Here is a 13,959-nt window from a genome sequence, read left to right as displayed (position 1 = left end):
AGGAGTGAATGTTGTTTACAAACTTGACCGAATTATTGAAAAATCTTTTTTAAGGTAAATTGATCGTCTCTCTTTCTCCCTTCTCTCTTTTTTTATGCTTTATTTTTGTTTGGTTGAAAGTCCATAATACTTGATGAAGATTTATACTTGAGACATCTAATATGAAAGTAATCATCTTTAAATAATGTCCTCTTAGGGAACCTTGCCTCTTCTCAATTCTATTTGCTTGTGCTTGAGATTGCTTAGACTACTTTCATATTTCTTCTTTATTTTTATTTTACACAATATGTTTAAAATCACCCAATATATCGTCCTCTAAAGTGTCCTTCAAACTAACGGGATTAGTTTACTACCCATTCAATGAGGAGCGCGTTTCAACATCATCAAGTGCGTTATTTGCCCTCCTCTATCACCTAGCCACTATTATTTATTTTCTTAGGATTATTTTTACTAATCAAGACTCTCTATAAATTAAACTCATTTCTCCTTTCCCCATCATTTCAAAGCCTAAAATTTGGATTGACCCTAAATTTGTGTGAATTTAAACAAGTGACCATCAAAATTATATTAAGTTTTGTCGAAGTTTATACAAATTCAAATCAAAGGATGAAAATTCACTCTCCAACACTTACCATCATTCAAAAGACAACATTGACAAGACATTTTTCAAATACACATCATACCATTTTATTAGTATTGAATGCTAATTTGGACCAAGCACAGAGCAGAGACACCCTTAGATTTTATCAATGTGAAACATGGACATGGCTGGCTACAGTTGTTTGTTCTTGCAGGTCTTGAAGCACCTCTTCATGCAGCTTTCCATCACAAGTCCATCTGCTAGTAGAGAGAGAGAGAGAGAGATCACACCGGTGATTAGCCCTGTAAAGAGACAAATGGTAACCAGGGTTGTGCTGCCCTCGCACAAATTCAATCTCCCAAACCCAAATTAAAAAAGATTATCAACACTATATATAAATCAGGGCCTCATACAAGTTTCACTAAATTTTTTAATTATTTTTATTTTTATTTTTATTTTTTATACCTCTCTCTCCCTTCTCTCTCTTTCTACATCTGGGCTCTTTAATTTTTTATTTTTTTTATTTATGAGAAAAAAAATTTTAAACCCTAACTTGGATGAATTTAACAAAAATATTTTTTTAAACAAATAGATCCCCACTCAACCACTTTCTTTCTCAATACTTTATGCTATAAACTAAACCTAAATTATTAGTTCCTATTTTCTTTATCTTTAGTTTATAAATCACTAAAATTAGAAAGTGATTGAATTACTTTTAAAGTATTCAATACAATATATACGAATACGAACCTACATTCCACCAAAAGTTTTCAATAACAAAATATTTTATATATATATATATATATATATATATAAACAAAAGTAATTTTACTAAATATTCAACTTCCTATCTATCATAAAATAAAGTACTTAAATTTTACTTAAATTTTATATTTTGAATTCTCATTCAATATCAGTATAATTGATATTTTGTATTTTATTTTTCTTAATTATGTTTACATGTAAATTGGTCCGCTGCAAATAAATTTTTATTAGGCTTGAACTGGATTTTGAGTGAACGATGCCAAGCTGGTCGAACTCAAATGACTCGGTCCAACATGGCAAGACTCAATGAGTCAACTCGGTTCAATGGAGTTTAATGTTTCATTTTGCAACCTAGAGGAGCTAGACCTACCACATGAATTAAATTATTATGTATGACATGACCACACTAACTTTAAAACTTGAAAATATTAAGAAAAGTAAAATCAAAGCTAAAGAAATTAAAATTTTTTTAATTGGTTATGCGAAGGGAAAAAGAAAAATATATATATATAACAAATTAATTAACACAATTTTGATTTTGTACATTTTTAAATATTAACATTTACATTTTCTTAATTTGAGTAATACTAAAATATATTTTTACTTTTAATATAAAAATATAACAAAAGATGAATTTTCTACTTATTTTTTTCTTCAAAAAAAATTATTGATCCAAAACAAAGCGATAAATAAATTTAAAGTAAATAAAACTCTATATTACATTTAATATTTTATTAATCAATCAAAAAATTTTACTCTTAAATAAATTCAAAATACTAATCCTCTCTCATACCATTAGTTAATATTTATTTATTTAACTTTTAACGATGATAATAATTATTAATATAAACAATTTTATTACACATTCATACACACACAAAAATATATAAATCACTTATTCCAACCGATTGAATTAACCCAATAGCTTTACTGGGTGATAGCAATGTCACCCCCAGAAGCTGATCTCCTACTTCATTTCAAGAACCAAAATTTATGAGCATCTTCATATTTATTTATTTTATTTTCTAAGTAGATGAAGCTATACAAGCTATAAAAAAGAATTACTTCACCTTTGCAAGCACAGGCGTGCACACAGAGAGAGAGAGAGAGAGAGAGAGAGAGAGAGAGAGTAGAAACATACCATAGCTGAATTTGAGGCATGAGGCTAATGAACAACCAAGCTGACAAAAGTTAAATGATAGGGAGGCCGAAGATAAGAAAGGGTTGCAGTCATTTATGCAACTCGCAGAGCAAGGCCACTTGGATGCCCTAGTTTGCCCATTTATGAGATAACACTGGTTGTAGCACCCTCCCCAGCAACTATATATCTGTGATTGCGATGTTACATTCTGTGCTAACACCAACACCACACCCAACATCATACCCAAAACCCAAATGCCTTTCCCTTTCCCCTCCATGGCCTCGTCTTCCTCTCCTCTTCTCTCAAGAGCTTATTTCAAATGAACGATACAAAGCTCACACCCCACACTGCTTCATATTTATAAATCAAATGACATCAGTGTAATTAAGTGCCCTTTAAGCATTGAATGGCATTACATGCTTTTACCACAGGAGGGAAAGTCAAAGTGAGATGCTCTTGTTTTCCTGCAAGCAGTTTCAAATGGGCCAGTTGCATGCATCAAGCCATGTGCTGTGTTTATTGTTCTTTAAGTTCATTTTTGGCCTGTGCGAATCATGACAAAATGTTCAGTTCTGTTCCTTCATCGACCTATTAATGTGCGTCGATTGCTCACCCAAATTTTAAACCTAGCACTTGAACATTTTTCCCACCTGTAATGTAAGTGAAACATTTAATGCATTGTTAAATCAAATGGCCCAAATTAAATTAGTTAATACATATAATCATAAACCCCTCAACCATCAACTTACTAGTAGTATGGATGGTTCAAAATTTCAGGATGAATGTTTCTCAAGAAGAGACCATTCAAGTATCAGTAAATATATGCTCATGTGAGGTGAATAAAATCTACATTACTCCTTTACAGGGGATTGTACAATTGTACCAACCCAACTTAAAATTTCACACAGGTGAAACTTGATTGAGTTCTTGGCTTTGGAAGGCGGTTGACTACTGAATACGTTCATGCTTGGGTGGTGCACTGCAACCCACTAGAAGCATAGTGAGGTAAATCTTGGTTTCTAGAGTATATTTGCACCAATAAGCATCCACAGTAACATACTTCAAACATCAATAGGACTTTCCCATCATCCATTGATCATTTTTAAGAATCCTATTAAAGCCTGCCCATGGGTGATTGACAAATGCCATCTCTAATTATATTTCTTAACAGAACACATAAAGCTGGACCAAAAAGCAGTTATTTCTTAATTTATCAAAAGCAGTATAATAAGTTTTCTTTTTCATTTGTGTCAGCACAACCAGCTTTAAATATTTCAACTATACAAAGTGACTTTTTAACAACTGTCAGGGGAATGAAAATGGTGACGGCTGACAACTGCAGTACCACAAAAGAGAAACCCAGATCAGTAGCATCCTCTGATGCTAAGTTGACTGCAACAGTAAGTTTACAACAAACACCTTGGCCATGAATAGATGCCTTGATGCAACTGGGTGCGTTCATGCTACTTCCCAATTTGTATATTAGTCCAATCCCCCTTCCTTGGCCAGAGATATAGATGGCAAATCAACTGATTCATAAGTCTCATTTCCAAGTCATCTTCAATCAGAAAGATTCCAGATGTCTCCTCAAGGACGCTAAGGGATAAAACAGGGAGATCATGCTGCTGAAACCACGGTCATTTGTTCCAGCTTCTACCCAAATGGGTTTGTTCCCATTGAGGAAAAGGAATTTGAGGCAGTGGGTGCCAAGGATCCGCTAGTCAGCTGCTGATTTGTATTTATGGATCCAGCATTGCCAAAATTACCCAAGTCTTGTTGTCTGCAAAGTTTCTCAGATGAGAGTTGGAAATTGGAATTACATCTTTCATGACTAAAAATCATATCATTTCCAGTTGAGAAACCCAGAGACAAGAAAAGTAAAAGAACAACATGTGACTTTAATTGCTATGGGAACCAGTGAAATATTTCTAAAGATTCTAACAGTCAGATAATAGGTGCTGTGTGCATTTATAACCACTTAATGCAAAAGGATTTTGAATGTAGAAACATATCGGTGGAGGCTTTGGATATAACTTCCTTTTTTCATTTTAAAGAAAAAAAGAAAAAGAGAACCTATCAGGTAGAGGCATCAAAATTTTATAGTCCTCTCCAATGTGATATTGATCTGTTTCAATAATCAGGGGTAAAGGGAAATTCTGAATGCCTTGAGTGAAATCTTATTTGTAAGAATTAGATGAAGTTAGATCGGAGTATTAGTGAATTCATTATAGATTTATAATCTTGTAGGAGCCAAGCGTGTTTGATTAATATCTTCAGCAAACTTTTACATGAGATAAGCAACCTAACAACATGGAGTCACCTGGGAGGTGGCATATTATTGGATGCTTGTTGCCCCATGTACGCACCTGAAATTATCGAAAAGGACATGAGCAAAACCATGGAACCAACAAAGTGGATGTTTCAAGGAAACAAAAGACAACAATGCTTTTTTACTTTGAGGCATGGCCAATGCAAAAGCTGAATGTGGAAGCATGGCAGATGCATCAGATGGTGCCCGAGGTAGTGCTCCTTGCAGAGGTGCCATCGAGACAAACTACACAAGAAGAAACAATATTCTTTAAAGTTTTTCCCAGGCTTAAAATTTAGTGAAAGTTCAAGGCTTCAAGCTCAGTTGGAAATAAAAAGAACGAGCTCAATTCAGGAACAAGATCAATTCAGGCTCAAGTCAAGTCATGCAAAGTATATGTTGTAACAAAATCTGTCCAGCTCATATGCACAAGTTGTGCAGCATATTTACCGTCACTCCCAAACATGCATACATGCACACGCACACATTAATATGCAGGGAATGGACAGAATGCATAATGAGGTATTTGTTCCTTTCTTCACTGGGCATGCTCATAAAAGCTGTGTCCTCAACAGATACCACAAACAAACATACCCATGTCTTGTGCATTTGACATGGATATTGTTTGAAGTATCAATGTGACATCGGTTGAAAAGAGATGAATTACAGTAAACATGAGTCCAGGGGTTAGACATTTACGGTCCTTTGGAATGCAGAAATGCTCTTTTCTGGTTGGAAAGGTTTGACAATGTAAATAGAGAAACGCCACCCCAAGCACAGTAACAGTCCTTTTCCATGGGCATGTTTAGCCCAACAGATCATTTTTAAGACAATGGAAGTGTTAAGGATTCAGCATATTATTCTGACTTGACATTTTCCCAGGCTCAAACACGTCGAGCATACAGTTGCTCAAGCTTCTTTATTATTATACTATGGGGATCCCCACCATTTGTCTTATTTTGCTTTACTAAACTATCTCATAACATAAAGAATCAAGCACCAACAGTATTAAAGTAAAAACAAAGTGAAGGGTAGTAAGGTAATCGAACTCCGTTAACATTCCACAACCACTCCCTAAGACTGCTCTTCTATTACCCACTATCTTTTTAACATTTTTAACTTTCAGTGACCCCCATTCCGTACATCTTTTTGATAACTACTCTTCCATAAGACATGATTAGAAAGTGGGTGCCACAGCTGGTGGCTATGATGACAATTGAGACTCAGAATTTTAGCTTGAGTATAGCTCTTTCATACCAACAAATGAACTTGAGTATTCAAGCAAGCCAACTCAAGCCAGGGTTGAACCATTCCTTTCCATTTAAGGCCTAAATATAAATCTTAACTTTGCTCTCGTTCATATTCTTTTCGGGACTTGGAAACTAAGTAAGCACGGTCAATGCTCTAGGAGCTGTATTCAACATATCAATTGTAAATTTCTCAAAGAGTAGGCACCAAACAGGATTTTAGCAGGCACAACTGCACATGCCTCATTTTTTTTATTTTTTATTTTGCCATGCCCTTACAGAAATATTACTTCCAGAATCTTTTTACTGTTTCTTCATCTCCCAAAACAGGTAAAATTTCATATAGTAATTAGCATAAGGCATAAGCATGATAATAAAATACAAAAAAAAAATAAAAATGGAACACCCAAATGCACAAGGCTCCCATGCCATGTTGGGGGTCTAGGAAGGGCATGATGCAGGCAGCCTTATTTCCACATTTGGAGTATGTGACATTGAATCTATGACCTTTGGGTTGGAGTGTAAGAGCCTTACCACAGCTCAAGCATGGTAACATAAGCATTAAATAAAGCACTTGCAACTTGCAACCAGGAGTTACTTTCTGGATACCTATCAAGAAATACTAGGAGAATAAGAGGAATAGATAAAATAAAAACACATGCCTCATTTTTTTTTTTTTTGCCATGCCCTTACAGAAATATTACTTCCAGAATCTTTTTACTGTTTCTTCATCTCCCAAAACAGGTAAAATTTCATATAGTAATTAGCATAAGGCATAAGCATGATAATAAAATACAAAAATAAAATAAAAAACGGAACACCCAAATGCACAAGGCTCCCATGCAATGTTGGGGGTCTAGGAAGGGCATGATGCAAGCAGCCTTATTTCCACATTTGGAGTATGTGACATTGAATCTATGACCTTTGGGTTTGAGCATAACAGCCTTACCACAGCTCAAGCATGGAACATGAGCATTAAATAAAGCACTTGCAACTTGCAAGGAGTTACTTTCTGGATACCTATCAAGAAATACTAGGAGAATAAGAGGAAATGATAACATAAAAATCAAGATAGTTTGGATAAGATAAAAATACGCACTGTTGGGCCTAAAACACAATTCAGCTTTCCCTGGATTTCGGGAAACTGAATTAACCAGTATATATGTAACACTCTGAAAAAATTGTCGCTTCACTTTATCCTTTGCTCCTTTATAAACCAATCAATGTATTAACGTAATTCTCAGCCTTCAGTGTATACATGATAGCAAAAAAATAATTATAAATCTAAGGCCGAAATCAAGCAGAGTTGAAATTTCCAGATTATATTCATTGGTCGAAGGAAACATGCACACACACACAAATACAAAATCAGTAACTGAATTTTAAAAAAGAAAAATCAGTTTTGAGTGTGCATACTGCTTGGTCTCGAGCTTGAGTTGTTTCAGCATTTAAATCAAAAGGGTTTGTAGATTTTGCTGAGTTGGAAAAAACTTGATTGTCTGGCATGTATGATACCATCATGGTAGGATTATGCGGAGTGCTAAATCTCATGCCCTGAGGTTGAACAGTTTGCCAACACATAACCTGGGCTGGAATTGATGTATAAGTTGCAGTGAAAAGGTCCTGTGAAAAATTCAACATGCATCATTTAAAAATATGGAAAACAGAAGAAAAATCTGAACCATATGAGACAGCACTATCACCGCTGGAAGTTCCTTTCTTCCGCAAGACTTGGCTTCACCCAGAAGATGTTGCGATCCAAATCCAGAACTCATTTCTTGGGCTGGTTTTGAAACAACTTGAGATGATTGGTTGGAGGAAGCAGTGAAAGGTCCTTCTTTATTTGGTGCAAGTGATGAAGTCTGTGGCTGTAAATATGCACAGGAAGCACATGATTGGTTACTGTATGTATAACAGAAAACATGATAATATTGGAAGATTTGTAACTTTGCCTCCATTCCTAGAACTGATTCCACTCAGAAATTGCTGTCAGAACTGAAATTAAAAAAAAAAAATCAAGATTTAAAGTGAAATTTAAAAACCCAAGATAGGGATGTCATCAGTCCTGCCTGGGTATCCAGAATTCCAACTGTGGGAATAATTTGCTGAGCAGAACAGCCACTGTTTGCAGGCGGGGATGAAAAAAACTGATGCTGCAGCACACTAGGCGATTTCTGTTCACTGGTGACCATGACAATAGAATCAGCACTGCCATTGGGCGATACTGATGCCACTTCTACAGGTGCAGCTAGTGCAGCACATTCATTAGGGGGAAGCATTGAAACATTGTTTCCTGATGCAGCTACAGACACGCCAATGCTAGTAGGCATTGCTGAAGTGTGTTCTGCAGGTGTGGCTGGAGAAGCACCAGCACTAAGCAATCCACAATTGTCCTCTACAGGTGTTCTTGATGGAGCATCCCCACTCATGTGCACCCCAGGTGTGCAGCCAATAGGTACCACAGCAGGGCCTGATAATTGGGACAGTAAAGATTCCAAAGAATTTGGATCTGAAGCTTGAGTCACCTTCTTTTGTGAAGACGCACAAGATAGCCAAGTATCACCATCTTTGGATTGAGGATTTTGCTGTGTTTGCACTACTGCAGCATCGGGAGGCACAGGATCAGTACTAAAATCTATCAAGCTTTCTGAATTTATTCTTTTATATTTGCTTGAGTTCCCACTGACAGGTTCAGTCCCCTGGCAAGATGCATCCATCTGCAATGACAAGCACCGAATGAGAAAAGCATATCATATTTTAGACTGAATATTGCACCTACTTGAACAAAATTCAACCTTTAACGAGAAGCTTACAAAGATTTATTATGACTTCGTTATCAAGTGAGCATTTAATTAACTAACCATTTATATAACTCTATGAAGTTTTTTTTTCAGCTTAAAGAACCATCATTAGCTAGAAAAGCATCTCTTACTATATGCTAATCATTGGAGCTTGATATAAATCAACAAGTATGACAATTTTTCATGCAAATAATCACTATTTTTCTCTTATATGTGAATAGATTTCTGATTGTTACATAAGCTTGCATCTAGTTTTCTCTTTGTTTCAACTATTTGTAAAATCAAGGTATTTTATACTATGGTGCGCAGCTAGGTATTGATATTATCAACTACTCAGTGAAATTACAAAAGCCTTAATGAGCTTAACTGTACATCCTCCACTTGGAATAAAGTTTACTTCAGAACCCCTTCACTGCAAATGCCCAAATTTATTTAAATAGAAACAAGCAAGTTATCAGCTTTCAATGCTAGGGAATCCAATTATGTTACTGTCAAGAAAAGTATTATCTGTAAATAATGCTTTATGAAAAGCCAAATATGATTGTATTTGATAAGTTGAAAATTTTAAAATAATTGTGATCTATTAGTCAACATTACAGTCTGACAAAAATCATGGTGATGACAATATTTGATTCCTGAAAATAATATACTTTATGCCAAAGAGAAGCAAAAGAAAGCTTGCAGGACACGTTGGGTCTCTTTTTAAGTGTCAAATTAGATCCAAAACAAGCGAAGAAGCACGTTAAGAGTATATCTCACAGACAAAATACCACACCTGTGTATTGGCAGAGGTCTCATCATCCCTCCCCACATTCCTTCCAGCATTTGATTTAGGAATTTCACCTACATGTAGACTTGGAACATTCACTCCCAAAATATCTTTAATAGAGCGTACCACTGGAGATCTAGACCTATCCACGTTTTTTTGCAGGTCAGGTGACTTCCCAACTGTTTTCACTTCTCCATTAGACAACCTGCTGATTGCAGATCGCCTACCATTTCCAAGCCCATCCTCTCGAACCCTATCATCAACTACCTCAAAGCGGACAGGGCTTCTCTTATAACCACCATATCTTGAATTTTCTTGGGCATACCGAGGACTTCTTCTCTCATCATAATAGTATCTGAAACTTTTCTCATCTTTTCCACCAGAACTAGATCTTTCATGGTAAGATGGACTTCTAGATCCACTTGAATATGTACCAGCCTTCATGTTTTCGTAAAATTCCTCTTTCTCACCCTGTATAGTATACAAGATCATCTCGAGAAATAAAGATGGCTTTAATTGGAAACACATCCAAACAACTGATCGCCAATTCTATAATGGGTTTGTGATTGTGTATGGAAGGATAAGCGGCTTACCACTTTTATCTTTTGGAGCTTGTGCACACTCCTATCACCTGCATATTTCCTATCTACATAGACATGCTTTATAAATTCCCGCAGTCTATGAAGATTACTGCAAACAAGCATGTGTATAAGAAAAAATTTATTGTGAAAGTATCCTAAACTAACATAAAGGATTACATAATAACCTGCTGTCTGGAAAAGAATGACGCTGTGGATCCCACACTTTGAAGTAAATTTCCCTTGCACGCTGTGAAAATGAAACATAAGATAGTCAACAACCATACAGAGAGGTTAGTAAATAATGGAAGAGAATAAATATATAGACCAATTCGAAATATTCCTTGTTGCATACCTCATTTCCCCCTGCTTGAAGAGCACCAACTTCTTCAAATGTAAATTTAGCCATCGATATCGATTTAACTCGGTGTGTAAACTCACGACTAAATTGTTAAATATCACACAGCAGGTCAACACAGGCAGGTGTTAATTAACTACACTGCTAGAGTGAACTGGCATAATATGTAAATGAACATGCCCTATTTAATCTATCTCTATAACATTATTCATGTAGAACCTTGATGCTTTATACATGCACCATGCCATTAACAAGAAAGATGAAAAACCCCAACCCATGATAAATAAGAGCATTTGTAAAAGGAAATGGATAAAACAAAAACTCATAGTAACACTTACTGTATTCCACTGCAGTTTGTACAGACAAATGTCCAAAAAGTTGTGCAAACATATTGCGGTCCCTGCTTGAAGAATACATTTTAGTGCCATACCAAATTGCAGAGTAAAAATTATTCGATCTTATGAATGCTACCCTCTATAGAAATATGACTTATTTTCACAATCTCACTACACTGCCATTTAGGTTTTTTTAATAAAAAAAAATGTCATAATTGAAAGGAAATGAATACTAGCATTCCTTCGAACTCCTCCAGAAGGAATGTTTTACCACACCAAATATTAACAGGTTCCGATGGAGTCACAAATTAAAATATTCATCTTCATCATTGTGAATTTGTGTCGTACTGAAAACAATAAAACATCATATTTTAAGCATGCCCTTCATTTGTTTGGCATATTCGAAGCCCTTTTACAGCTTTTGGAAGCAAATATTGAATTGGATTTAGCTACTAGCAGCAAGGGAAATTCTTTTGAAATTCTAAAGTTACAAAGTCCCTCGACAAATTCAATCAACTGATCATTTTTTCAATAAATTGATAAACGATAACTCGCTTGGATTACATTTTGAAATACCCGCAAACAACCGATTACAATTCAACAAGCAATGCACTCAAATTTGAATTATATTCCACAACAAAGACTGATTAGAGAAAGAAAAGGGACACAAAAGAAGCAGAAATGAATACCAAACTGCTGCAATTGATACATCTCTTATTCTGGGGAAGCTTCAAGAGCCCGCGAATGATCTTTTCAATTCTCTCCTCTTCCTTGGCCCGATTAGCCATTGAATAGAAGGCCTGGGCAGCCAAATCCCGCAACAATCAAAACACAAAAGCAAAAATGATCACCCGCATCAAAAACCAAAATGTGTTTTGCAAAAACAGAAGCGTTGGAGAGAGTGGTGATAGACATGTCCATGGGAAGCAATGATTTTGGAGAGAGAGAGGTCAAAGCGAGGGAAAATAGCCGGCTTAGGCGGTGCGATGACCGGTTTTTACCCATTTTAGGAGAGGAATGACGGTGAGTATGAAATTTGTGGACCTGTCGAAGTTCCCTTCTTTGTAGTGAGGAAGCCTTAGCCGTTGGCCTTTTCTTTGATGAAATATTAATTTTAGAAATTTCCTTTTTCATCAAATATATGAATTTTTTTTTTTTTATTAACACCATGCTTCAAAGGGACTCAGAAATTAGAACTCCAACCTCGAATTTAAATTTTAGAAAGTTGTTGTTATTCATAAATAGGGAACCAAATGGTTATAAAGCAATAAATGAGGGCTAGAAGTGTAAGGATTTATCCCAGAAGGTCGCTTGCGACGGTGGATCTGGGATTTGAAACCTGCCACTTGCACCACACATCCGAAAAAAATATACATATGCATACTTTTCTTTCAAATCATCATTTAGGTCTATGAAATGATTCTGTTCACATAAATATATAAATATGTATAAAAAAAAAAACTATTTTTGGCTATGTGTGTCATGTTTACCCCTCTGATTGCATTGTACGGTCTGAAAACTGGGCTTAACTGGTTGGCCTTTCAAACTAAATCAAACATCATCATTAAGTGTGATTTTTTCTATTAAGTTCTAGTCCGATCCAGGTGTACACTCACGAGTAATCCACTATCATATAAAATCACTCTGTAAACAGTGTGGGTGCACTCATGATCATATGTAACCATAAGCTACAGTACCGAGCATCATAATCGTCGAGCCATAGGGTTCTTAAAACATACCAATATAATTTATGCAATAAAAATTATCATAAAAATACCATCATTTTTCATTATAGAATGTGTAACAAAATAGGATTATTATAAAACATGTAATAAATATAACATCATAAAAATTTCATACTTGCTCATTTAGGTAATAAGCTCATGTTACACAATTTGCGTGCTAATAATTATTTATTTTTAATTGAATATTAAAATACTGTAAATTGTCGGAGTGGATTAAAATACTTCCTTTAAAACAATAAACTAAGTTATATTTAAATAAAAAGTGGGAATGATCAAATCCACGTACTTTAATTTAACTCAGATATATTTAAATAAAAAACAGATAAGATCAAATCCACGTACTTTTATTTAACTCAAGTATATTTAATAAAAACTGATGTAAGCAAATTCACATACTTAATTTAACCTAGATATATTTATAAAAAATCTGACATGATCAAGCACACTTACCTTGATTTATTCCTCTAACATAGTAAATAATGAATTCCTAAAATGAGTTTGAAAATAGTTAAAGAGTAATAATTTTAAGTGTATAAAAATTCTCTTTCTATCACTAAATCTTTTTTCTCACTTTTTCCTTCACTTCCTCTTTAAAATTTCTTATGAAAATGAATATAAAAACTGATGAGATTTGGGGAAGATATTTTTGAAATTATTTGCATGTAGGATCCAGTGCATGCATGTAAGGGGGAGAAAAAATAGGATTGCATTTAAAATTTTGCGTTGGGGAGGTGCTTTTGTTAATTTGTATTAATGGGATGAGGGTTGGTACGTGAACTTGCATGCAAGTAAGTGAAAGTTGTGCTTGCTTTAATGCAAGCAGGAGAGTGTTTTGTCTTGTATGAGAGCATCTTGTATGGGGGAAAGGAGAGATGGAGGTTCAAATTGAATTTGAACTCTCCTTTGTATATCTTATCATATATATATATATATATATATATATATATATCATAATATTAATTAATTAATTATTTATTTATTTATTATTATTATTTTAATTAATTTATTTGTTTATTATTTTATTATTACTTTTATTGAATCGTCACACATCCTCTTGAGGAAACCTTCTTCACTACATAAGACCTTTCATAATTTGGAAAAAAATTTCTTCTATGAGCATTTTCTATTACCCGGAATCTTATTCAATACTAGCTTTACTTCTTTGAAAGTCTAAGAATGAACCCTTTTGTTATAGGCTTTAGCTATCCTCTGCTGAATAGCTGAACATAATGTATTGCCTTCAAACTCTTCTCATCAAAGTTCAACTACCTAATTTGTTATGCACCCATTCAGTTTTAGTTAGTTCAAATTCCATGAGAACTTTGAGAGATG

The 13,959-nt window shown here is 34.7% G+C and overlaps 1 protein-coding gene and 1 long non-coding RNA gene across 3 annotated transcripts; both read right to left on the bottom strand.

Annotated features, from left to right (window-relative positions):
- Positions 1 to 662: 662 nt before the first annotated feature.
- On the bottom strand, positions 663 to 3,045 carry LOC131150709 (uncharacterized). Of its 2 annotated transcripts, none has more exons than XR_009135589.1 (2): positions 2,487 to 3,045; positions 663 to 840 (listed from the first exon to the last, which is right to left on the bottom strand). It is a non-coding gene; the product is annotated as an uncharacterized LOC131150709 (long non-coding RNA). The 2 variants fall into 2 exon arrangements; XR_009135590.1 differs by having other exon boundaries at positions 663 to 837; positions 2,487 to 2,863.
- Positions 3,046 to 3,669: 624 nt separating this feature from the next.
- LOC131150708 (probable ADP-ribosylation factor GTPase-activating protein AGD14) lies at positions 3,670 to 11,945 on the bottom strand. The gene is made up of 13 exons (XM_058101597.1): positions 11,884 to 11,945; positions 11,572 to 11,682; positions 10,886 to 10,947; positions 10,545 to 10,632; positions 10,378 to 10,439; positions 10,205 to 10,301; positions 9,618 to 10,082; positions 8,111 to 8,758; positions 7,745 to 7,909; positions 7,458 to 7,664; positions 4,941 to 5,040; positions 4,807 to 4,852; positions 3,670 to 4,266 (listed from the first exon to the last, which is right to left on the bottom strand). Exons 2-13 carry the CDS (start codon positions 11,668 to 11,670, stop codon positions 4,140 to 4,142), a joined length of 2,166 nt encoding a protein of 721 aa, XP_057957580.1. The 5' UTR covers positions 11,671 to 11,682; positions 11,884 to 11,945; the 3' UTR covers positions 3,670 to 4,139.
- Between the last annotated feature and the right edge of the window lie 2,014 nt (positions 11,946 to 13,959).

Source organism: Malania oleifera, chromosome 3, assembly GCF_029873635.1.
Source record: "Malania oleifera isolate guangnan ecotype guangnan chromosome 3, ASM2987363v1, whole genome shotgun sequence".
NCBI lineage: Eukaryota > Viridiplantae > Streptophyta > Magnoliopsida > Santalales > Ximeniaceae > Malania > Malania oleifera.
The sequence above is the reverse complement of the archived record's forward strand: the minus strand, read 5'-3'. Positions and strand labels throughout refer to the sequence as shown.

What these genes read in the sequence shown, in the direction of transcription:
- LOC131150708 (XM_058101597.1), bottom strand. Translation starts at nt 11,670, where the DNA reads ATGGCTAATCGGGCCAAGGAAGAGGAGAGAATTGAAAAGATCATTCGC. An exon ending in TTGGAATTCTGGATACCCAG is followed by an intron (nt 7,910 to 8,110) that starts GCAGGACTGATG and finishes GCATATTTACAG; the next exon opens with CCACAGACTTCATCACTTGC. An exon ending in TGCATTGGCCATGCCTCAAA is followed by an intron (nt 4,853 to 4,940) that starts GTAAAAAAGCAT and finishes CGATAATTTCAG; the next exon opens with GTGCGTACATGGGGCAACAA.